General features: G+C 33.0%; 1 protein-coding gene across 1 annotated transcript; it reads right to left on the reverse strand.

Moving 5' to 3' along the window:
* Positions 1-382: 382 nt before the first annotated feature.
* On the reverse strand, positions 383-8608 carry LOC135145301 (uncharacterized). Its single transcript, XM_064077421.1, has 19 exons — positions 8503-8608; positions 8358-8413; positions 8150-8248; positions 8014-8081; positions 7575-7678; positions 6567-6659; positions 5927-5973; positions 5704-5746; positions 5555-5652; positions 5396-5460; positions 5191-5335; positions 5013-5142; positions 4757-4944; positions 4573-4702; positions 4393-4508; positions 3824-3877; positions 3320-3406; positions 543-565; positions 383-500 (listed from the first exon to the last, which is right to left on the reverse strand). The coding sequence occupies exons 1-19, from the start codon at positions 8585-8587 to the stop codon at positions 383-385; spliced, it is 1749 nt and encodes a 582-aa protein (XP_063933491.1). The 5' UTR covers positions 8588-8608.
* Positions 8609-25853: the final 17245 nt, after the last annotated feature.

Consider the following 25853-nt stretch of genomic DNA (forward strand, 5'->3'; position numbering starts at 1 on the left):
GCAATGGATCCATAATTAAGATAATTGTAGCCATATTTTATCTTAGGCGGTGCCATTTTTAGAATGCAAAACTGTTAACAAATAAAGCAAATAGCTCACACACTGCACGTCTCACTCCAATCCGAAAAACTACTATATACGCAGCGAATGTGCGTCTCTTACCGGGCTCGAGCTCCCTTTAGTTGTTACACATTTAATCGTTTTTGGAAGTTTACGCTCCTACTTTTAAACAGACGTTTTAGAAGTTGTATGTGTTTTCTGCCAAATGCTCGGCTCAACGCTTTAAAACTGACATTATTGCCCCTTTTTAGTTATGATGATTTCGAGGTCCACTTTTTGATGTCTAACGGGCCATCTATGGTTCATGAACCACAGTTGGGAATCACTGGTTTACGGGGAACCGGATAATAATAATATCGAACTGCTTGGGTCTTTTCTCGAATCTCGAGAAATAGAATATGGGATAGTGACTGGGGTTCAGCTGGAAGTAAGTGGCTCGTCTGTTAAGAGACAAAGTTACTTTTTTATTAAGAACAGCTTACACATTGTATAGATAATTGTTTGGCTAAAAGTAAACAGCTAAAACAGTAAATGGCTATAGTATTATTCGAAAATAAAAAACACCTAAAGGGGTTAGTCAGATAGATAAGACGTCTAAACCGAACTAATAAATAGATAGTTAAAAAACTAGATCGTAGAAGCACGATTAACAGTCAAGTTGCGCGAATTAGTAGCTCTTATAAAGGGGTTGGCAGATTTTGTTTAGGCCAAGAGCGAGCTTTGACTTATATACCCTTTAAAAGATGTTACTGAAAAGCATTATTAATAGCATAACTTATCACAAATGAATTTAGTAAAAATATAGTTTAAGTCGCTTAGTTACAAAATTAGCGTATAGTTACGCTAAGTACAATTATTATAGGAAAAACTTCATAACACCACCAGTCCTAAGTTCAATAAAAAAAATGCTTTTTCCTTATCTCTGTCTATTAGTTATAATGTTGATCAAAAAACAGTGCTCTTAGTTATAATTTTTAAAAAAATTTAAATTAGTAATGTCCAACTCTAATTTGTTATTTTACTACCTTCAAAGGATAGTATGGTTTTTCGGTTCTTAAGGTAACAAGCCTTCACAAATTAATTTAAAAAACTTCCGAGACCTCTAAAAAGCTAGGCGTCATAGTCTGTTTTAAATATTAAATATTTACAAGAGTTGACGTTTTTTAGGCTTCATTTGGTCTACCTTGGATCACTATTTTCTATTACAGTACTTACAAACACATAAAACAGAAATAAAAGTACTTCTGGCCACGTTCGTTTATATCTCTTCTCTTCTTTCAGTGTAGCTCTCACTTACTTCACTGAGTGGGTGCATGTACCAATCTACTTACTTTTACCTTGCTTTTGCTAAAAATTACATTTTTCTACGCTCATGGGTAAGCTCGAGTTTCATTCATTTTTCTGCATCGTTTAGGTGTCATTTGTTGTCTCCGTGGTTTTCCTTTTCTGTTCTATTTTTTATAATTGTCTTATAATTAATGTAGTTACTTATATTTAAATTTTAATTTAAATTTTCAAATCAGCAAAATTTAAAAAGAAAGATTACATTTTTTAGTTGTGCAATTTGTGCATGTAGTAAAATAACTTGCTTAGCTTAGCGATAGGTAGTTTATAGAATATTTTAAAGATTTTAGATCTTATATATCATTAAAGAACGAAGTGTATATGCATCTCAAAATATCGAGAAGCTCTTTAATAATTTATTTAATAACTTTGGAGCCAACTGAGAAACCTAGCATCTGAAAATAAGTAAGAGAAAAAACAGTGGTGGAAGCCATTAATTCCCATGCACAATTAGACCTTAAAAAAATTTGCATATAACTTAAACTTCAATTTACAGTACTAGCTTAACTAAACCGAACGTGACACTGCCTACCTTAGCGTTGTAACCATATATTATTTTTTTGTAGGCAAGTGGAGGTTAAAAGATCATAACTACGAAGGAGAACCTGCCGTACTACTACTTTGTATTTTAGGCATATTAGTGTTTTAACGTACCATAGCGAAAAAGATTGTAAAATCTTAACTTGTCCTAAAGTAGGACCACCATACAGTAAAAATATTGGTTTAAAAATAATGCAGTATTTTAACCTTGAACCTCGTTATTAATAGTGGCATGTTTATTAGAATTAAAACTTTTTTTTTAAGCTACAGCAACTATCGTAAAAATTTGTTAAAAAAAAATTACTATTATAGTTCAGTTCCAGTCATAGGTTACAACTTTCTCATGGGTTTAAATGGCATCAATTTGAAGATTCTGCCTCTAAGTTAGCGTGATGAGAGAAGCAGTCGAACATATAACAGTTCTTAGCTAGTTAGTCTGGAAATGGTACCTATAATTGTTATTAACAATACTTTATAGTTATGAACAGGGAAGCATTTAGTTACTATTTAGTTCTCTGTAGATGAGCGATCGGAACACTTGGCCTCAAAAGGGCTCACATAAAAACAACACATAATAATATTGAGATGTCTTCTTACAAACGAAGAAAAGGAGGAGGAGCTATCTATTTATCGCCTCGGAGAGGAAAGGTATACGAGGGCTGTTCGGTGGGGATAAGCATAGGGTAGTAAGACAATTTAAAAATTCTATTTTTTAATATTTCCAATATACCTTTTACATCGACCGTGCAATTGCTTTTTACCCGCAAAAAATATTTTAAAATTTTTCTGCAGTGTTAATCTGCAGCCGACCTCATTACTTTTTATCGGATAATCTATTAACACGTAACTTTTTTAATAAATCTCGAACAAGTAAAAACTGCTGTAGCCAGTTCTGGACTATAAGGTGGATGGTTAACCGCATCAAAGCCTATATTTCGTTTAGCACGCTTTGCAACTTGAGTTGTATTCACCGGCACATTGTCTTGTAATAGGAAACTTCCTATGCCACGTTCACCCCCGCCTTTTTCAATAAAGGCTTGTCGAACTTATATGATTAAGTCAGCATAATATTGCTCGTTCATCACTCTTCCTCTAGAGAGTAATCCACCAAAAGTATATCTGCGCTATCTTAAAATATCGTTGCCACAAATTTAGTAGCAACTCCTGAAACCTTAAACTTGCGCGGTAGCTTTTCTTCCTTTTATATCCATCGTATGGCTCTTGTTTGGATTCTGGTTGGTACTCATTAATCCATGTTTCCTCCAGGTTAATATGCGATGTCAAATGGCATCGCAGTTACTCTTACATAAACGAAGAAATTCTCGCGAACTTACTATTTTTCGTGCCCGATTTAGCGGAGTTAAATATTGAGTACCCAACGCGCGCTCACCATGATCCTTCGTAAATGACAATAAGGGATTTGTTCAACACTATCCTTTCTAATCTTTACTTCTTCTGCTATCTCACGAACCCGAACACAAACGGTCTTTGAAGACTACTCTTTGCACTTTTAATATTTTCTTCCGTAAAAACCGTACAAGACGGTCCTGGGAGGGTGTCTTTAATTGGTTTTCGTCCTTCTATGAACAGCTGAGTATTACCTTTTGCCAATTGCATATGATGGAGCACATTTTGGAAAAGTGGCTATTAATCCCTCGTTAGTTTCTTTGGTACATTTACCTTATTTTATAAGGTACTTTTTCATCGCATGATATTCGAATTTTTAAATTGACGAGGTTTTGCAAGAAGTGTTTGTTTGACGTTTACTCAATAACTGTTACATTAATCATAATAAAATTTGACACGTCAGCGACTAGCATTATGTGTGTACACATACAGTCCAATTTTTTTTTAATCTCCCCTTCTAGACGAAACTCACCCTCCGCCGGGCGGCCCTAGTATATACCTTCAGGGAGGCCATAAGAAAGTAGTTCTAAAACAAAGCACTGCAGAGCCAGGCGATACACTAACAGAGTGGTACAGACATGTGGTATATAGGCAACTAATATAATGTATCACGTGTTTTAATCACGTGACTTTCCAGAGTCGACTCCAACACCTCAAAAATATTGAACAAAACCCTTAAATAGGAAAATGATAGAAAAATAAATTTATAAGGTACAATTGAACCTTTGAGAAAAAAATTAATATCCTGTTTAAATTCTTCTATAAATATATGAAAAAAAGTACATACTACTTTACAACTTGATAAAAGTTTTATTATCTAAATATTATTATAATCTATATTAACCAAAGTTTTTGATTCTCAGCCGCTAAGGTATATAACGCGTGTTCTAAAGGTGAAGATGCTCTTCCCTCTAAACTTTTTTAAATTAAATTAATATTACCATTAAAGTGTGCCCAGAAAATTTATATTCAAATCAAAACACAAATACAATCATATTGAGAGTAATAGAAAATCAAAAGCGGTCAGTGGCTTTATTTTACAGCGTAGTATTGGTCCAAAACTTTGGGGTCGATTCTTTTAAGCATTTCTCGAGGAAATATACGAAGCAATGACCAGCCGATATCGAGAGATTCTAGTATAGATCTTTCCTCAGTGCCTGACCAAAATATAATGAAGTAGTAACGCGAAGAGCTGTGTTCTGGCCATTAGTATCAAGACACCTTGATTCACAAACAGGGTCTCAAACTTTTCTAAGAACTCGAGATAGAGCAGATCTTTGGCACTTAGCGCCTCCTCGCCCATCACAACTTTCATAGACTGCACATCTCGACCAATCGCATAGTTCGCATACTGCACAGACAATGATCTTGTAAGCATAGGTGACACACGCTAGGGTTTGTGTACCAGTTGGTTAGAAACATCCGCATGGTCCTCCCTGGTCATACCTTTCCCAATCGCCGACTTCATTAGACGGGAGAGCGATGGAAGGACGTTAATTGGTGGGTAGAGCTGCTTGTTATGCAGTTGTCTATCCACATATATTTGCCCTTCTGTGATGTATCCTGTCAGGTCCGGTACAGGATGTGTGATGTCTTAGAAGACAGGTATGATGATATTAACAATAATGGCGACCCCGTCGGTAACATAAAGGAAATGAAACCGTCGTTGGGCATCGTAAGAATGGGTATCTGCGTGATTGAGCCGTTTCGCCCGGCTACGCGTCCTGCTCTTTCGTAAATGGTGGCCAAATCCGTGTACATGTACCCTGGAAATCCTCTGCGCCCCGGCACCTTCCATACAGTAAGCATAAGAATCTAATTGGTTAGAATCAGTCGAACCTCTTCTCTTGCAGCAGAAACTTCACGAAGGGCTTCAGCGTAGGACGTCATGTCCGTTAGGATCACCAATACATGTTTTTCACACTGATAGGCCAGATACTCAGCGGCCGTAAGGGCGAGTCGCGGCGTGATAATACGCTCAATACTGAGAAATGAGAGCACCAGTAAAAGTAAAGTAAAGTTATTGCATAAGAATAGTTTTTACGTCGGATGATTGGCCAAGTTCATAAAAAGAGTCGTTCGTTCTAAAGAGCCGGTTTCTTTGAAGTCCTAAATTGGGGTTGTGCAGGAATATTAGTGTAGTGTTTTTGTTAATGCGAGCGACTCGTGAATAAGCCACTTAATATAACAAAAAGGAAGGAACTTGCTGAAAAAAAGCCGCAGTGTCGGCATCGATGCCCACTGCGCCAAAAACAATGGCAAAGTTGTCCTCGTGGTTGTCCATAATGGACTTTGAGTGCTCTAAAGAACATCAATTAGAAATCTCAGTAAAACGATAAGAAAAATATATACTTTTTTTGACCAATGCCGCTTGTCTACATATTTGCGCTGCTATCTAATAACAATAAGATAATATATTCAAGAGCTTCATAAAGATATTGATCAAAATTTAGAGTGAATGGAACGACATGAACAGGTCAGAAGTACACAGAATAAATCCAACAAAGCAAACCTTCCAACAGCATATAAAGAGCCAATGAGAGGATACTTACACATAGAAAAATGTAAAAAGTACTTTGTTATGAGGCAGACCAGAACCTGAAAAAATCGGAATTTTTTGACCTGCCGCAAAAATTAGAACATTATTTACTAAAATGAACTTTATTTAGTAGTACCTTAATGAAATAATGTGTAGAAATCTATAAAGTCTTTACTGACTTAAATTATATAAAAGAGTAACCAAAAGAATAAATAGATTATTGCTGTGCCATAATAAAATAAAAAAAGAAATGACCTTGCTGAGAAGCTGAAATAAATAAACTCCAAAGAAGCTTAGATGAAAAAAGTGTTTAGCAAATATTAGTTACAAATTATTAACTAAAAAACTCTCTATTGCATATACAAAGAAGAGCTATTACTATTGCTTTTTATGGGCTGCGAAAATAGTATTTACGAAAAATTAAAAAAATCGGCTGTTAATATTTTTATACAGAAGAAACTAGAGGCACTATCAGTAGTTCTTATTTTAAAATATATAAAGGAGAGTAAAACTAGTTAGAATTGTGCTTATTTTATTCATATATTTGCTGGGTCCCGAATAAGGTATTATATGTTACTTCAGCAAAAAGAACAAGTAAATAAAACCATACGCAAAGCAGAGGAAGAAAATATAAATCATTGTGCAAATCTGTTGGTCAACGAAAAGTCCAGAGTACCACGTGCCACGGAATTCATGGTGTCGATGGTGGATATGCCGGTTTGTATCATTTCTTCGGGATATTCCCGTGCAAAAGGATTTATTGGTTGGCCTGAATTTACACGTTTGAAAAAATAAATAAAAATTTTTTATTATATCCACTAATGGGTATTGAAAAGTTATTCAATAAACTTAAGAGACTATTAGAAAATGGTAGGAAATATTTGTAAAGTAGCTCTAATATATATTTTTTTCACAGTCCGTCAAGGGAAGGCCATAGGTAACAAGAAATTAACTATAAAAGCTACCACTACTAGTAATAAAAAAAGAAAAGAAGGACTTTAAAGGGTAGTTATTAATAATAAATCAAAGCAATCTATTGGGAAAAAAGCAAAAATGTCACCATAATCTGATAAGTTGATAAATAAATAAAAAACTTAAATTTTCATTATATAGTTTAATTTAAATAATATTTAAACGTTGCGCGAAGGCAAATTTTAATCTTTTCAAATTTGGTATCCACGATATTTACTATAACTAGCAAAAAGAAACAAATTCAACAATTTTATAAAAATTAGTACATTTTCATTTTGAAGTCTCGGGAATAAGAACTTGGCATATATATTTAAAGCGCAAATAAATAAGTTAACCAACAAAAACGAAAGTAAGAAAAAAAGATTGTAGTAAGCTTACAAAAAAAAGGCCCAATTAAAAAGCAGAATAACGGGCGCAACTATTTTATAAGTAAGAATAGTTTGCTGTTCATGACGCACAAATTACTAAAGCCAAAGAAAAACTGAGCTTATTCTTTAAAATATAACTATTGCTAAAACTATGGGGGAAAAAAGTGATAACACTGAATATATAGCAATATTTAGATCCAAAAATAAAATTAGGAACTATTTTATAATATATTATTAACTAGGAAAGCTACAAAAGTAAAGCCTCTTTTAGTAAATAGTACTTTATTTAGAGAGATAAACAACCCTTCAGATTATATTATTAAAAACAGTAGGAAAGTAGGGACCCTGGATGTCCAAGTAATCTTCCGCTAGAGTGTTTGGCCCACCGTCTACCGGTTTGCCAGAGCCGTTGAACACGCGGCCGAGCATATCTTCGGAAACAGGCGCCCTAATAAAGAAGAAAAGTTTATAAATATATGCATAATTGAAATGTACGATAATAGGACTTGCATAAAAATAAAGTCAATCCCATAAAGTCACCCAAGTACTACTTAAAGCAAGTCTTTAAAGTATATACATACAAAAGTTTTTGTGGTATAAAAAACTTATATATTATAAACGAGTTAGAGATAATATAGATAAGGTAAGAAATATAAAAAGTTATTAATATAAAATGAGTTTTAATGGCTTACATATTGTTCTCTACTAAAAAGTTTTTATAGTGGTAAGAGAATATTAAAAGTTTGTCAGAAAGCAGTCTATAATAATATTTTGGCTAAATGCCTCATTATGTCGCCTGAAAAGTCAACAGAGGTAAGATGAGCATCCACTCCAGAGGTTCCCTCAAACACCTTAAGTAACTTTTTTTACTACTACGCCTTAGTAACTAACGGTAAAGGACTATAAGACTCCAACGCACCTGAACAACGGCTTTATTCCCTTGAATTTCCAAAATCTGTCCCGATCTACTTGTGCCATCAGGAAGAGTCAAGGTTACTATTTCTGAATATTTTGCTAGCTAAGGTATATAATAGTGTAGTTGCTTATAATTTAGTAACTAAAATTATAAATTCGGCGAAAGTTATCTACCTAACAGCATAAATATACGACCAATACAATTAATATACCTTAACCCTCTCCAGAATTACTAACGGGCCATTGACTGCGCGTACAGTCTTATAACCTTATAGTGAAAAAGTTAATAATAACGAAAAATAAGTTTAAATTAGTTTATAGCAAAGATTATTGTAGTTATTGTACGTTCACTCTTACTTAGCCTAGGCTTTGCCACGTAATCTCTTATAACAGCACTCTTGTGAACTAAATTAAAAGAAAAACCATTTGATGATTCTATCATAACCTTAAAACAATAATTTAGACAAACTTTTACAATACGTTTGGAGTGTAAAGCTTTAGCAAGTCATTACATAATCTTATGAAAACCCTCGCCAACTCCTGGAAGGTAACGGGGTTTTTCTCTTCCATGCAAACCATTTTTGGAGGTGTTATATTATGTAATTAAGGGTTGCTATCTGAGGGCGTAAGCCTAATTACTGTCAAGGGATACACGAGCGCCGTACTCTTGTTTCTTTTTGGGGTTGTCGTGTTAGTCAGTGTTTATGTGGTAAGCGTTGTGCTATACTCAGGCTGCCCAGAGCAATCATATAAATTATACAGCTCTTTTTATTTTAATTAACTCTATTTTATTTTCTTTGTTATATTATTGAGCGTATACACTCAATCTGTATATAATATATTAGTTCTTGAAGTTATCAAAGTTGTAAGATCAATATAGGGTAAAACTTCTATTTTACTGAGCTTTGGTTTGCGTCTATGCAAAAATTATTAAACATACTACAAGAGGGGGAACTCCTACAGAATGCAGAGAAAGAAAGGGTTAAAAATTACTGAGAGCAAATTCGCTTGTTTTTTTAGTAAAAAGTGAGGCAAGTGAAAACACAGTCGATGCCGAAGGCATTTATGAAAATTTTAGTGCGCACATTCCTTTCGGTGGGAGAGACTTCCCCCAGCGGACTATGCCTATAATAAAGCCTTGGCACGAAACTTCCTATTTGGTCTTATATAAGAGTTTAGATTTTAACCTTAAGGGGTTCGGGAAATATCATTGTCCACAAGTTTTCTCTACTTGTCGATTCTTCACTTACTCAGAGCTTTAGGATACTTGCGGTTTCGCAAGAAATTCAGGGTGTTGGTTTTAAAAGGTCAGGATGGCTATCAGCTTTTTCTTTAGGAACTTTGATAGCGTCACAAAGACTGTGTTAAAGTTATTCACTACATTTTAATAAACAGTATTTGACTTGTCATATGTTCACTTAACCTATAGGGGTATCATTTTTGTTCATGTTATGCTATGCATCACTCATATATAACAAAAATATCCAAACGTTTTTACAATGATAACAATGATCGCTTATTATGTGTTAATATAATTTTTGGTAAAGGCGGTTATCTGTTATGGTGTTTTAAGAAACACTAACAATGAAAATTATCTAAAGAATCTTAGGGCCCTAAATGAAAAATGAAAGAGTTTTTTGTTCGAGGTCAAAGTTTTGGGAGCGTAAAGGAGATAGTTTGAGGTGTATCGTTGGTTAACGAAAACCTATTTATTAATAAACTGTCATCAATACTTTGAGGTCGTAAGTAAGAGATACAAATTAGTAACCTGTTCGCTAATGCGGCCTCAATCTCTTCCTTTTGGATTGCTTATCTAAGTTCCCGTCTAGGCAATCCATTCGGATCATAGGGGAATTAAAGAATATTTTCTTCTTTATAATTTTAACATTAAGGGCATTTTGTTCGATCTAGTAAAAGTACTCCAAGATAATTTTGAGTTATCATCTTTCCTGCGTAATCCTTATTACAGTTCCGTCGATAAAGCTATTAATAACTTAAAAAAAGTAGGTGCCTTTGTTTTACTAGAAATATTTTCTTACTAGTCCGGAGATTAAACCTTAAGTATGCCAGAAAGGCGTGCCGTTTGTATAGCAAGATATTAATATAAGTTTAAATGCTTATTATTTGTCCTGCAACAGACTTTTCTGTCAGAAAAGAATAAGTTCAAGTATAAAAATGTTGAATTTGGTGCGAAAGACCCTAGGTTAACCTTCAAAAGCCGGGAGCCTTGTTCAAAAGCTCCAAGATTTTTAAAATGGGCTTACCCTGGTTGCAAAGTATCACTAGTCATTTATCCATATATCTTTGGTAGAATATAAGGTGGGCTTGCATACTATTGCTTAGTCGTTTTGTCCTCGAAATAGGCGACATAAAGTGTAGCTAGACAAGAAAGGCTATAGGATTCCCTACAAGAACTCCAATTTTTTGCTTACAAATTACTTGATCAAACTCATAAAAGTTTCTTTTCAAAATGAGTTTAAAACATTCCAGCACAACATTGTGTATGTTATGTGGTAGATATATATTAGCATACTACCTCAAGACTCTTTTGACGGTTCAAAGTTGGATTGATATAGCGCCTTCATGTCTAATGTAAAAGTCTATTAATCCCCTCCCAAGGTGGTGCTATTCTACTCTTCCATTAACTTCAGAATCGTGGAAGAACGATTTCACATTTTTAGCTATGAATCAGAGCTTATGATGAAGCCAATACGATAAATTACAGAAGGGATCTTGTGTCTAAGACCTATAGGCCTTACCTCCAGAGCGTCCCAAGGGAATCCTAATTTATATATTTTTGCAAGCCCAAAAAAATAAGCAAGATGGGTGTTATCAAGATCGTTAATAATCATTTTCCCATCAATATTATTACAAAATAATATGTAATAGAAATCCCTAACATGGTGAACTTTGCGTAATAAGACCTTTAAGTCAATGTATGTGCGTTCATACAAGAATTCATTATTTAAATAAGTCACGCACCATATTTGGCACTGGACTTCAATCATTATAGCCGGTTCCTGATTATAATCCGACTGTAATAAAAAAATACCAAGATCCCATAATTTCCTCAACATTTTTTTTTTATCTTCAATTCTGTATGAGGTTAAGCTTAAATGGTTTGTTCTGGTTGACAGTTCGTTCTAAGTTAGACCGTGTGTTGCCTAAGAACATCTTCAGGCGGTGCCGGAGGTGGACGAAAACAAGTATTAGGGACATAGAGTTTATTATAAACTTTTATCATTTTAAAGTCGTAAATGTCAGCCCACGAGGCATCCACAGGAGCATTCTAATAATATTTTACGTGGATAAATCTCAGCTGAGGTTAGTATGTTCTTTTAGATGTAATATAGATATTGTAATGTCCTGCCTGGGTGCACTTCATGTGCTCTCCATTACTGTGATGCTAAAGCCTCCCCAACGTTGAACTGTCCACGATGTATATCCAATTAGGATGTAGTACACGTCTTAAAGTGTCTTCCTAAGAGAGTTTTAGTTTAACGCTGGTAGGAATTGGCACTTTCAGTTTCGTTTGAAAACTAATATGAAATTTAGATGAAAGTTGTTCAGTAATTTCGGTTAGATTTGAGACTCAATCCTCTTTATAGTTAATTATGTTTATCCTTAAGATTTCTTAAGTTTCTTGCATACTTTTATATTGTAGACTGCTTTCATTTTTTTTAAAAAAGGATTTATGATCTAAGTATAAGACAGGTCGCCTACACATATACCAACATATGTATCGAATTTTGTAGAGTTAAAACGCAATTAAATCCGTACCTTTTTAATCTTGATTAATCTTTGTAAAGAAAATGTCTTACAGAATCTTTTGAGCCTTATTGAACAACGTTAATCTCAGAACACATTTCTTATTCTTATGGTTGTACCCTCTAGTAGACCTCTTTGCTTAAGATGCAGCTCGTTTATGACTAGTATAATTCTTGTGGAATATGGACACGAGTTTTTGTAACTGTAGGAAAGTAGTAGTTATATCGGCTGAATGTTTAGGTATATTACGGATGTTAGATATCGCCAGTAGGAGTCGAAAAGATGAGTTTAAAAGTGCAAAAGACGTGACACTCCAGGAGCTCGTTAATATTTTTATTGATTACTTTTTTCTACGAAATTAGAAAAATTAATTTTTTAAAAACTTTTTTCTTTTAAGTTTCAGAATTGTCTTTTATTATTAAAAATGTATATAATTTTTTTTAATTTTTTAAAGTTTACTATAGTAAAATATTACTAAATTAAATTAGATTTTTTATTTGTAAAATCTCTAATATAATATTCTTAAATTTATATATTAAATTTTTATACGAATTTAAAAAAAAATATATATATTTTATTAAAAAACTTCTAAGTTTATTAGTTTTTTATTTTGTAAAAAAAAAGGATTCACATTTACACTCATTTATATTTTGTAAAGTTGATCTAAAAATGTTTGTAGTTAAATTTATTTTAATCGTACATTAATTAATATTTTATATTAATATATACATTTACGTTTTAAATTTTTTTTTTAATTTTTAAAACGAAATTTATAAATATTGATCAGTACTTATCATATTATTATAAATAAATTTTTTTTTAAAAAAATAATCGTTTGTGAAAATTGTTTGAAGAGTAATATTTATTTTTAGAATTTTTTAGTTCGAATTTCTTTTTTTTTAATTTTTTGGGATAAACAGATATTTATTATTTTATAAATTTTTTTAAAAAAGATTTTTATATAAATTATTAACTATGATTTTTAATTTAACTTTAGTACCTTTTTTAATTTTAAATAATATTTAAAATTAATTTTTAATTTAACTTTGAAGTAAATTTTTTGTTATAAACTTAAAATTTTTATGATTTTTGATATTATGCTTCAGTGTCTTTTATGTGAATTATTTAATTATAATAATATTAACGGAAATAAAAGTAATATTTCGAAAGTAAAAAAGTTCGTATGAAACACGGCTGCGCAAACCCTTTTACCTACAAATTTAAAAATATATGACTGTGGGCTTTGAAATTAGTTGCTCGTGGTTTCTGCTGCCGTTTGTAAATAAGCGAAGGTAGCCTAATTAATTATAGAGTTCAAGTTGAGTTTTGCTTTTACTACTAAATACAATATTCAATACGGTTAGAGTTTACTTTTGTCCACGTCGAGATTAAAGGCTTTTCTACTGGCGGCTCGACTCACGTTTTTCTACTATACAGGCTTTTTTCATGGAGTTGAATTTTCTTCGACAAAAGCTTAAAGCTTTCGGTGTCTGTTTTTTTTTAGTTTCCCCTCATGTCATAGCAGACTTTATTTTAGAGGTGAGGAGAATTTTTATTAAACGAAATATATATATAAAGTTTAAAAAGGTTTGACAGAAGTTGCCATAGAGAATAAACTTGACGGGCAAAAAGGAATTAATTTTACTAAAGCATCTAAAGAGCCATTCAATTAAAATTTTTGTACATGTAGTTGGGAAGGTGGAAGAAGGCGAGGAAGAAGGAGAAAAAGTATACAAGATATACAATTTCTATAGTTTTTGGCGTATACTTTAATGCTTGTGTAGCCGATCTTATTTTTTTAGTAGTGCCACTTCTATTCATACTTTTTATATGCGCATACACCCTTCCCTACCCTTTTAGCTATACCGAGTAGCGAAAAGGATGTTTTACTTTTTCCCTTTTTTAATAAATGAAATATCTACAAAATTTTTTTAATTACAAAAAGTATGAAACAAATGAATATTATAATAAATCTTAACATTAAAATCTACTAGACACTGTAAAACTATTATAACACTTTATTATTAAACACAGAAAACACATCAATTTGTTATTTGGGTATTGTGAATAAAGCTTATGTCCTAAAAGCAGTTGAAATGTTTACTTATATATATTATTCGAGTCAACGCTACAAGTCTAGCGAAGTGCAATATTTAATTTCATTTATAAAAGCAATTTTTAATATGAAACAAACCCTACAATACACGGTAAGTTTTTTTCTGGCATAGCGGTGAGATTTAATAACTCCAAAAATTTCACGTACGAGTGAACAGGATGAATGGTAACTTTGGTAGGTGAAACACAGAAAGATTCAAGAAAAAGCTTATGAGTAAAACCTTTCTAAATTTTGCGAAATCGTGAATTTTTGTTTGTGCCATCAGTTCTTACAATCGAGCAAACTGGTGTAATTCGCCTTTATTAAACTTTTCTTCCAAAAGTATCAGTTTAGAATTTAAAGATTAACTCAAGCCCGACAGATTAAGAAATGAAGTTTCTTCAGACTTGCAAGCGCAAACTTCAAGTCATTTGAAGGTATAGGAGTTAATTTGCAAACATAAAAAAACGACCCGCTATCATTTTAATATAAAGTATGCAAAAGTAAAATTTAGAAAATCTAATGTTAGTTAAGGCCCTGATTGAGTAGTACGAGCTGACTGTAGCTTTTATAACGATAAGCCTGATATAAAGAGAGGTAGCAAATTTCTAAATTATTTTGCAACCCCGTGAGAAAAAAGAACAGAACAAGTATAAAATATTATAATAATAAATAGACTATATAAAGCTGTTTATAATAAGTGAATATTTTTAATTAGATTATATGAATGCTATTATATTCTATTTAATTAATAAATTAAGAAATGTGCATATAGGGGAACATAACTTTTGCCTCACCTCCATATTTGGATGGTTACCGTACATGTACGTTCATGAGCGCTGTTTACTAGTGTTATATTGGGGATTAGCAGTGCTCTTCGTTGTCAGTATGCATTTCCCTAGTGAGAAAATCTTAATGTTTTTTTTTTTAATGTCGTCCTTAAAGTAGTGAAATATCACATCAATATGCCTTGATAGTTTCCACTACAATTGTGGGAAGTATATACTGGGCTACTTACCAACGTATATAGTTCCAGTAGCGCTGTAAGAATTTACTTAACTTATTTGATAGTTTGTCTACAGCAATTTGCTCGCCCTCTGGGGGGGAAGGTGAAATTATTTCCTATTTCTTTGTTTCTCAAAAAATGGGAATATCATTCAAAATTGTTAATGTAGCAAAACGGGATTTGCAATCTTTTTCGGAGCCATAACTTACATCTGAGTAGATATAATTATAAAGTGTATTCTCCTGGGGACCTTAATAGATGGTATCATGCGCCCTTAAGGTCCTCATAACGCATTTTTTTTGACCCCCAGTGTTCTTTTTCATGCGAATTAAGGTGTTGTGACAACTTATCTGCTGCCAACTATATGTCTAGTCTGGTGCATGTTTCCCAGTTTTGTAATGACTCTACTAACTCTCTGCACGAATAATGTTTTCAGATATCAACTCCCGCTTTTTCAATTTTTTTTATAGTTGTGCATAGGGTATTTACTGGTTTTCACTCGTTTAAACCATAGTTAAGGGAAAGATCATCGATGTACTTTTCTTGGGTCCACTTAAATGTTTGAATAATTAAAATTTAAACCCAAAAAAACCGAATTGGGGGCCTCCTTAAAATTTTAAATTTTTATATTTATATCGAGGGCCCAACTATCCTCGATAGTATAGATTGGATTTTCTCGGTGATTAATAAAAAGATAAGGCTCTTTTTTCACCTCTTTAAAGTTAAATACCTTCAGCTTGCGCACTATCTGCTTAAATCATAATATTCTAACTTTTTTCGTGCCATATAATGTCTTCAATAGTTTAAGGCACATACTATTATTTACCGAAGGGTGTATTAATAAAAAACCTACTGGGACTTTAAGGTATATGCTGTAATCTATGTTAGTGTGCATATATGCATTTTAACTGTGGTCGTTGGCAGTTCATTTAATTCGACCATGCTTCGATAATAAGCCTAATCGCCTCCCTGGAGATTACGGGGCGATTCAAACCCCGGAGGTGAAATATGGACTTTCGCCCCCAGTCTGATTTATCGAAAACTGTTATGTGGTCGTTTTAAGAGGTATATTTTCAGGAACCTCACTAACACCCCAAATACCAGCCAGATTTAAGGCTTTAAGTTCCGTTAGCATCGAAGACCTCCATTCCTTGGAGGTCTTTGTTTCTTGGTATGCTCTAGGGCACTGACTAACAGTAACTTTGCCATTGTACAACTCTTGTATTTTAGCATTTTCTGGTAGATCTCCAATATCCCCACCGTCGTATATGAAGGTGTATTTGGCCTTTCCATCTACGACTTAATTTTTCTGTAGCCTTTCAAAAATCACTTAGGTTTCCATGTCTTATTAGGAAAACCATTAAGTACAACACCGATTTGAAACCTGTTCTTACCTTTTTTGTGACCTCAATTTTTGCCGGCAAAGCTTCTTTTCTCTTCTTGGGCGAATTCGGGGATCGAGTCAATGACTAGGTTAAGCGGCACAATTTGTTCAAAATTGGAAAAGCCATTGGGTTAAGGTGGCATTAAGAATCGAGGCTTTTCTGTTGGTGCAAGATCGGCCGCAAAACTATTATCAATTATCTTGAAGCTTATGCTCCTTATAAACTTTTAAATTGTATAACTATAATTTCGTGCGCATCCTCCATAAGTGTTTTTTTGCGGGACCCAGAAGTATTTTCTTTCTAGAGTTGGGGTGCACCAAATATGTATTGTGGGGTTATTTATTTTTCTTAGTGCTCGATGGAGTTAATAACTTCGAATACTCGAGCTCTCAGTCAGGATAATCGCATGTTTTTCCTGTCATTCCCATTTTGCATATACGGTAATTTCTCTTTGTGAACCATGGCCTACATTGTAGCGTTTCACAATCGGGTTATAAGATTGTGTTAGAGATTTAAATTATTTATTCTTCTTTGCATACAATTTTCACGAAAAGTTTAATTTGTAAAGTTGGTCTAGTTATCTGAGTGAGTATGCTCAAAGAGGAAGTCATAAAGAAATTTACGAAACTTCATGACCACTATAGATTTTGAAGCAACTGGTATAATAAAGACAAATCTTGTGCCTTTTGCATATTACCATAAGAATGTAAAGCTAGGTGGGATTTGGAAGGGAGCTCATAATAGCCTTTAAATTTCGATCTTCGCACAAATTTTATATGCAAGCTCCTTTCTGCACATGAATTACAGGAAAGTTTCTCCATAATGACGTAAACGTCGTATATACAAAAGAATTTCTATTAGTTTCTCTTCCTTATAATTTCACAAAATATCACGCTATTCATGTATAGTGAGTAATGCTCTAACTTCAACCAGGTAATAGCAACCGTTGATAGTTCTGCTAGCAGTCATAACTGGTGACACTTCACATTAAAGCTGGTCAATGCTTTGTTTGACATATAATTTTCCTTTTTTTAGGGTTAAAGATTACTATTCAGTCCTCAACAGATAATTGCTCACACTGACCAGATTTTTAACGCCTTGGATACATAAAGTGCCTTCTTATTGCATTATTTCCAGGCACCTAAAGCTGACATATGGCTTTTTAGACCCAATGCTCGTTCATTAGAGAACGGAAATCCTTTATAAGTTCCAAGTTGTTAAGTATATGGCAGATAGCACCCGAATTCAAGTTAATTTTGAGAGCTTCCGCTTTAAAGTCCACTCTCAAATTTCTTTGTCTCTGCATGGTTTTGTAATATGCCCAGCCTTTTCCACAATCGCTGTTCTTGTAGTTAGTTCACTGCAATACTATTGGTTGTTCCATTGTCCTTTTTCTTCAGAGACAGCTTTGACAGGCTTGTACTCAAGGCTACATCATTATGTACCCCACACCTTTTTTGAGCTGTCATATCCCATTTAATTTCAGAGGGTACAATGCCCTCCAAACTTAATCTGGGCCGAGAACCACTTCTTAGCAATACGTTCTGCTTAAAGGATGCTCATATCCCGTCATTGGAAGGGCTCCAAGAAATCTAGTTAGCATCCCTTTTTTCGCTAATTTTTGCAATCTTATCTTGAAATTCAATCCTAGAGCTTAATATAGCGATGCGGTTCATTAATGATTTAATGTCATCATAAAGTTTACTTAAATTTTAAAACTCTTTTTCTAAAGTCAAAAATATGCTTTCACTACAAAGTCTTCCCAAATTGATATGGCTTCATAGGCTTATTGTGAAAATGAATTTTGTTGCCATGTTTTTTTATATTGAAAATTTCTGTTTATATGCACCTTTAAAGAACTTAATCGTGTCCATTAAATCCAATTGAATATATATTAAGGAAATACTGGCTTCCAATTAATATATCTTTTCTTCTATCTTTTCTTGCTCCTTTTCTCTGTATTCGTTTTAGTTCGGGTGTGTAAATTTATTTATCTTTTTTTATTAATTAATTTAGGTACTTTATATTATAGCACTGCCCAGCTTGTACAAACCGCGAACATCCCGTACGATACTCGTTAAACTCGGGTCAACCCTAGAAATAATGGAATGGCATGACAATTCGAGCAGTAAGCGCTTCCATAGCATCTATACCGATCAGGTAGAAAACCAAATAGGTACCTTAGTTTACCCAGCCTTACCAGACTTCAGTTTACTTACTACAAAAAGCTGGAGCGATGTTTTGAAAGGATATAGTTGTTAATAGAGCTTGGCTGTTAACTTGTTAAAATATGAAGAATTTAAAATAATTAGTAAGAAATATATTTATACTAACACGAACATAAACGAATATAAAGAAAAGGAACACGAAAAGAGAGAAGAAAAGGTGTGTTTACTAAAATTTAGTTCTTTTAATTAGAATATACGGATGCGATTGTATTCTTTTAAATTGTAAATAAAGCAAGATATGTCCATATAAGGAAACATTGAAAACATATTTCGGCGGCGATATTTCGTAAACTTAGCTTACGTCATAGCAATGCTAAGATTAATCAAAAGTTAATACCAACTCTATCTTAAGCCATGCCACTGCCAACAACTACTACCAAAAGCGTAATTTATCAGTTTTGCTTCTCTTATATATAGGCGAATTCGTTTAGAGGAGGGTGCCGACGAACAAGAGTTTTTGGAGCTCTAGTCCTTTAAAATAAAATTTGTAACCAATTACAATAAAAAAGTAAAAGTTATATTAGTGCAGAGAAATACATGTAACCTTTTTCACTATGCAAAATTGCGTTTAACGGTACAATTACCCTTTTTTCTGAAAGAGAAAACGAGTGACAATTGGAAAAAGACATTTTTTAATGCATTTTTGTTTCATGTTACCACAAAACTAAGATCTAGTTTAAAACCTGAGTTACAAAAGAATTATAAACTTTAACACCTAAAAACGGTTTTTTGACATATACTTTCCTTTCCTCTCACGCGCTAATTAAAGATTTAAAGTATAAAGGAAACAAAATTTTCAACTTTTACATATCGGGTAATTTTTTCTACAAAGGGAGTTAATCATAAAGCTAGGCGGTGACTTGATACAGCTGAGCACGAGCACACAATATTTACTGGTAAGGACGAAGCCACAATTAGCAAAAATAATGAAATTATGAACATTTGTAATAAACAAGAATAGAAACGGCTCATAAGTTATAAGATAAAGTTTTTCAGCACTTATTAAATCTGGAAAGGAAAATCAAGACATATACATAATACCCTAACGTGTACTCAGAAAAACATACACTTGACCGAACTAAAAATAATTAGTGCAGGCAAACTAGTCATATACATTATAACCTAAATATTTCTAAGGAAAGCATTTTTAATTAATTAGGTAGATACTATTTTAATCAATGTTTTATACTTATATGGCAATTTCTGGTTGAACTTTTTTATATAGAACCAGATTAAACAAAAATTAAACATGGTTATACAAATATACATATATGGAACTCATTTTTAACTTTTGGGAAGGTATAAATAAGGTCTACTTAACACTAAAAAAATTGGACTTAGGCTTTACAGACAATTTAAAAAGGCCACTAAAAATGTAAAATTAATTGATAGCATCTACCTTCCTAAAGATTTGTGACCCGAGATAAACGACCAAAGTCCTTGGGGTTTTATAAATAACTTAGACAACTGTCTGCAACTCAGAGCTTCAATCAGGAAGGTACCATAATCACGATCCTAGGTTGATAAACAGTTATTTAAACGAGTCCATGCCTCATATCGGAAGCTGGCCATGTTGGTCTTAGGTTAATGTACATTATCCGCCTAAGCAGAGGGCCTCAAGGATATAAATTAAAAATGTAAGGAATTAATTTACCTTTTTCAACTAAGAAAGTTCAAGTGACTTGTTTATTTTACTTAAGTAAGATTTTTAGTTACTCCTTGATCCGAGGATGCAAGCTTGTTCTTTCGCGGCGTCTTTTGGACGCTTCAGGTTCAGGCTTGTACTAGTATCGGTACCATAGTACCTGTGGCTTGTGTCGCCTCTTCGGCTTCGGCTCTGGCTATTGGCACTCTGAAAAGAGTGCCTCTACTAGGTAGTCTATAGGTATCTGTACTATATATACACCGCGCCGCTCCCCAGAGATTAAACTGTAGCAGCTGGGGAAGGAGTTTCGCCGGCCGCCCTTTCCGCAGTTAGTTTATAGCGATTTCCTGCCGCGCTGGGAGTTTGGGCTGTATATCTCCCGCTTTTCCTCTCTTTTTTTTACAAGGCGGTCATAATAAACGGCCAAGAGGAGCCTAACCTGTTCAAAAAATAGTTGAATTTACTTGTGTGGTTTTCAACAGTAAGGAAAACTTTAAATAAAGGAGTAGTGATTTTTTCATATCGAAATTGTCCTTGTCAAATTATATTGTTGCAAGTTATAAATTATTAATTTTTAAGATGGTCAAAACTTTATTTACTAAGAAAGCAAACTAATAGACCTGTAATTAGCTGCATCTTGTGAGGGTGGAGATTTTTGAAAACAAGTATAATTGTAGCAACCCTTAAAGAGTATGGAATACTTTAAATCTCAGAGATGGGTTAACAATGTTTATAAAAAATTAAATAAAAAACTGAGGTAGGCACTTGACGAAGGTGTTGAAATTTTCATTTAGGGCGTTTAAGCATTGTTACACCTAAAGATGAAATCCATAAGTCTACACCTAGCGATGCCAAGGAGAAAAATTGGGCTCGCCGCGCTCATACTAGATATATTCTAGCTGATAGCACTGTCTAGAATAGTGCCTCCTACTATAGAGCATCACTACCCTATAGTTGGAGACACTATCCCGCGCCGGTCGAGTCAACCAGAAGGAACCAGGAGAACCAAAGGAAGAATCCTCCCAGCACCAAGCCGACCAAGAGAGGACAATGGTACCAATACTATACATAGCTTTTCACTATATCTAATACCAGCACTAATATCTAATCTTTAGTCAAATGATTTCATCGACTTTAGTTTAGTCAGTTAGTCATTTGACTAGACCGGCGGCTCATGGACGAGCGCTAGTGCCATCATGTTGCTCCTTATGCAGACCTATGCAAGCGAAAATCTTCGCACGCAGTTAGTGACTAGAGGATGCAGTTTGTATCAAAATTACCTGGTGTAACCAGGCTACGACTGGAGCATACATAAGAGAAACTTCGTTTTTTTTTCCTTCACAGTAGGGAGGTTTTATTGTTCTACTATTATAGAACAAGTTAGTTAGCTAACATTCCTAGATTGGTTGTTAATAAGCTTTCTTCTACTAAAGTACAACTCTTTTTAAGGCGAAACGGTCTCCTCTCCTTTAAAACAGGTGAGGAACTAAAGACTTTAAAATAAGAGTAACCTTGGGGTGCTATTAATTGAGCTTCAATTTCTATCGTCGATTCGAATGGAGAGTATAGCTTATTATTATAAGTTCCGACTTTATTTGTGTCTATGGGTTATATAGATTTAATTTCTATATTTTTATCCTTAAATCTTTCTTTCTATCTAACTATTAACTCTTATCTTACATCCTTCTAATTTACTTATGCCTTTATATGTGTTTATAATTCTAATTTATTCATTAAACTTGGAAACCTACATCCAAACTAATACTGCGAGCATGCTAACTTTCTGGTGGAAAAACTGATATCTATATTAGTGTAATGGGAACAAAAAAAAAATGCTCTTCTTGTGGTTGTTACACTTTCAGGCGTAACTATTACAAGTATTTATATTTATATAAAACAAAGACTATAATTTGACCTTTTTTCCAGTTACTTGGATTTATCTTTTACCATTAACTTACTAACGTTATGTGATCCTCAAAATTGATTTATATAACACAAAGTTGCTTGTTAGAAATTTTCATACTTAAAATTTGCTCTCTAAGGATTAATTTATTTCTTTACAAATTGTATTATAATTATAAGGTATTAAAAAGAGGAATATACGTAGGAGTGTAGCCTATAATTTGATTTGCACTTCTATTTTATAGGACTCATTTTTATTTACACTTATCAGTTAACGCCATCCGAAAATTTTATGCGTTCAGCGTAGTTTAAATGTTTTAACCAGGGATTAAACCTTCACCAGTTTTCACCTACAGTTTATCAAGAGTTTAGAATTAAAATATCTAATATAAAAATTTTAAATTATATACTTGTAGAGAAATAAAAAGTATATATTTTAATAACTATAAGATTTAAAGATATATGTATAAAGTTCAAGATAGGATATAGTCCACTTAGCCAATCGACTAACAGACAGGTGCAGAGGCATTAAAGGGGGCCCCCCGAATACCAAGAACTGGTTATAGTTCCAAATTGTAAACTGGCTTCTATACTTCAATTTAGGATTAGTCATTTCTAGTAACTGGGAACTGTTCCCGAGAAATAATTCCAGTCTTTAGTTTGCGTTCAAACCATATGCCAGTATTACTGTCTAGTTCTATATATGGTAACCGTTATGCGGTCATGTATACAGTTATAATTGGGTTGATATTTTCACGAAAGATACAACAAAATAAGTAATTAATTAGTTAAGTTGTTTTTATTAAATTGGTATTGTTGCTAATATTTAATTTATTATTCTACGACAACTTATTCGTGGCATAATTTCTTTGTAGAGCGAAAAACCTAAACTGTATAAGGAAACCCTCACAGACATATACTGATAAAGAAAAACAAGTTTACAGGAGTCGAATTGTATGTCCATTACAGTATAAGCTTAGCCTTAAAAAAGTTGAAAACTCCGTTACATCTACTTTTAAAGGAATTAAATTTAGCTGTTCTAATAGTAGCTAATAATATATTTAAGATAAAAATTAAATGCGTTTTAAATTTTTCAAGTTATTCTCTACGCACTTTTTTCAAACTTTCGGACGAAAATAAGGTGAGATAAATTAGTAGAATTTTTCTGCGTTAAGAGCTCAAGTTTTCTTTTGCATCAGAGGTCAAAGTATCAAATGTTATAAGTGTAGTCTTGTTGCACTGCTTCTACTAGGAAGAGCGATAAATTTAAAAGAATAGGAAAGAATAAAGTCATAAAAAGGCCCTAAAATAGCTTAAATAAAATCATAGGAACCAGAGTAGATAAAGAATTAGAAGCTACATTAAACACAGGAGTACAAACTAAGAATGAAAACAAAACAGACTCAAAAGGATTTTTGAAGTTAGAATTTGAGCTGGCAATTTAGTGGTGTAGACATTCATAATTTATAAAATACTTTGGATTTATTAGTTGCAAGAGCAATAAATTACATAGGAAGTAGATGAAATGCAGATAAATTAATGCTGTTTCGTCAGCGAGTTTTGTAAGCTTGTGTAACACTAAATTATAACTTTTTGAAAACTTTAAAATCAGTTATTATTTTTATTACTAGTACAATAAAATTAAATAGCTAAGTTATCATAGCGAGAAAATAAAAAATGTTATTATATCGCATAAAGATGAACCTTTCAAAGTCTAGTCTCTAGCGCTAATAAGTATCTAATGGGAATATATTACATGCGTAGGTTGTAATACATAAATAATAATAAAATGTTATATTTATTATTTTATACAACAGTTACTTTTGATTCCTGATTTAGCTAACCTACTAGAATCATATTATAATAAATACACAAAGTATTACAACAAATCTTTTTTTTTATTAAAACCGGAAAACCCTCGAATTTTAACTTATTTTGTACAACGTGCAATCGTGATTAAATTAACTTTTATAGCATTTATTGCATGCCATTTAAAAAAATTTAAAAAGTTAACATAGCATATAAAAGGATCAACCTTCCGTACCCCCCTATATAGCATAGCTTTGCTCAACTTGTGGAGATGCCGGAGGGAGGTGGTGGGTTTTTTAAATTCTCGATTTATTGCACGTTGTTTTCTTGGCGTCTGCCTGTGTGGTCCAACGCTTTTGTCACAATTTTACAGCTAACTCTCACCCTTTATATGTAGAGAGACCGGGTACTGGGAAACATCAAGGGCCTGGAAATGCAGGTTAACTATTCTTCTCCATTCATGTTTTACATGATCAAAAGAGCTGTAGCTAAAGTGTTGTTTTTTGAGATGAAGTAACTCTATAAATCTAGGCCTTACTCTTTATTTAAAAGTGGTCTCATTTTGAACACAGTCGAAATCTTATGAGCATTATATGCTGCTTTTATAACGCTGAGTTGCGTGAGCTATAAGACCAAAGCTTAGCGGTTATGAACTAGAGTATGATTAATGGGTTTGTATTACAACTGCAAAAACTTTGTAGAATGGATTTTTGGAGTTATTATAACCATAAAATCAAGGTTTAAGTTCTGTAATTTTCTAATTCTTATTAATTGAGTATAATTCATCTTATGGTGGTATGTATAACAGGTGGATGGCCATCCACGAATAAGGGTTCCACAAGTGGTGGAGGACGCAGCAATAACCCTCCGAGAAACAAGTGATTTTGCTTAGTGAAGCACGTTTGATACTCATGCTGAAGGGTATTTTATTAATAAAATTTTTATGAGGGTTTTCTTGATTAAATTGTTTACCAGCTTATAAACGTTTTTAAACTTTTACAGGAAGATCTTTACAATATAAATTTAACTAATTGTGGATGCGTAATGCAGTTGTTGATAAACCAAGTGCTTGTGTTTCTAGGATCTAGAGGGTTTCTAATGAGGGGTCTTGTAGAGTTCTAGATTAACTTAACAGCGAATAAAATTGAAGCAAAATTTTTAAATTTTAGCGAATATAGTCACTGTTTTGGTAAAAAATTATAATTTTTAGATGATAGATTAAAGTACAAGGGAGTAAAGATAAGAATTTATTGACAAATATATAAAGCATCAAGTTGTAATTTTAATTAAAAAAAAAGTATAGAGTTTTTGATGTTTTGAAGTTCTTAAGACTCACCTATATAGGATAAGGCTTTTAACCAAAACAAGGTTAAATAATTTAGTGAACTTAAAACTATGATTTGATATCAAGTCAGATTGGTTGGAATTTTTCCTACCAGTTTGAATAAAAAAGTTCTAAAACTCCTTGTTAAAAGTATTATAGATTACCTAACCTACTAAAGGCCTCCGCCGAAAAAAAAACGAGGTACAAGGGGCCAGCATTTAGAAAGAGTAAGCTTTTTACTTTATTATAAAATTAGGGTTTTAATACATGCACATGATAGTAATCCTACTAGATTTTTACCTCCAATGTAAACGCATTAATTAAGCAAAATGTAAAAACAAAAATCCAAATATGTAAACTGCGTGTTTTTCATTTTACCACTTCTGAGCAAGAGGAAGGGTTTTTTTTAACACCCATATTGAACAGGTGTCACTACAACATTTACAAATTCAACCCGCAGAAAAGATGAAGGGTCTTATTCCTCATAAGCAAAGTGACAAACTATGGACACTTTAACAGCGCCCTCAAGAATTTACCTAACCAATG

This window comes from Zophobas morio, unplaced genomic scaffold (assembly GCF_036711695.1).
Source record: "Zophobas morio isolate AGI-343-1 ecotype UQ-CSIRO unplaced genomic scaffold, CSIRO_AGI_Zmor_V1 ptg000140l, whole genome shotgun sequence".
Taxonomy (NCBI): domain Eukaryota; kingdom Metazoa; phylum Arthropoda; class Insecta; order Coleoptera; family Tenebrionidae; genus Zophobas; species Zophobas morio.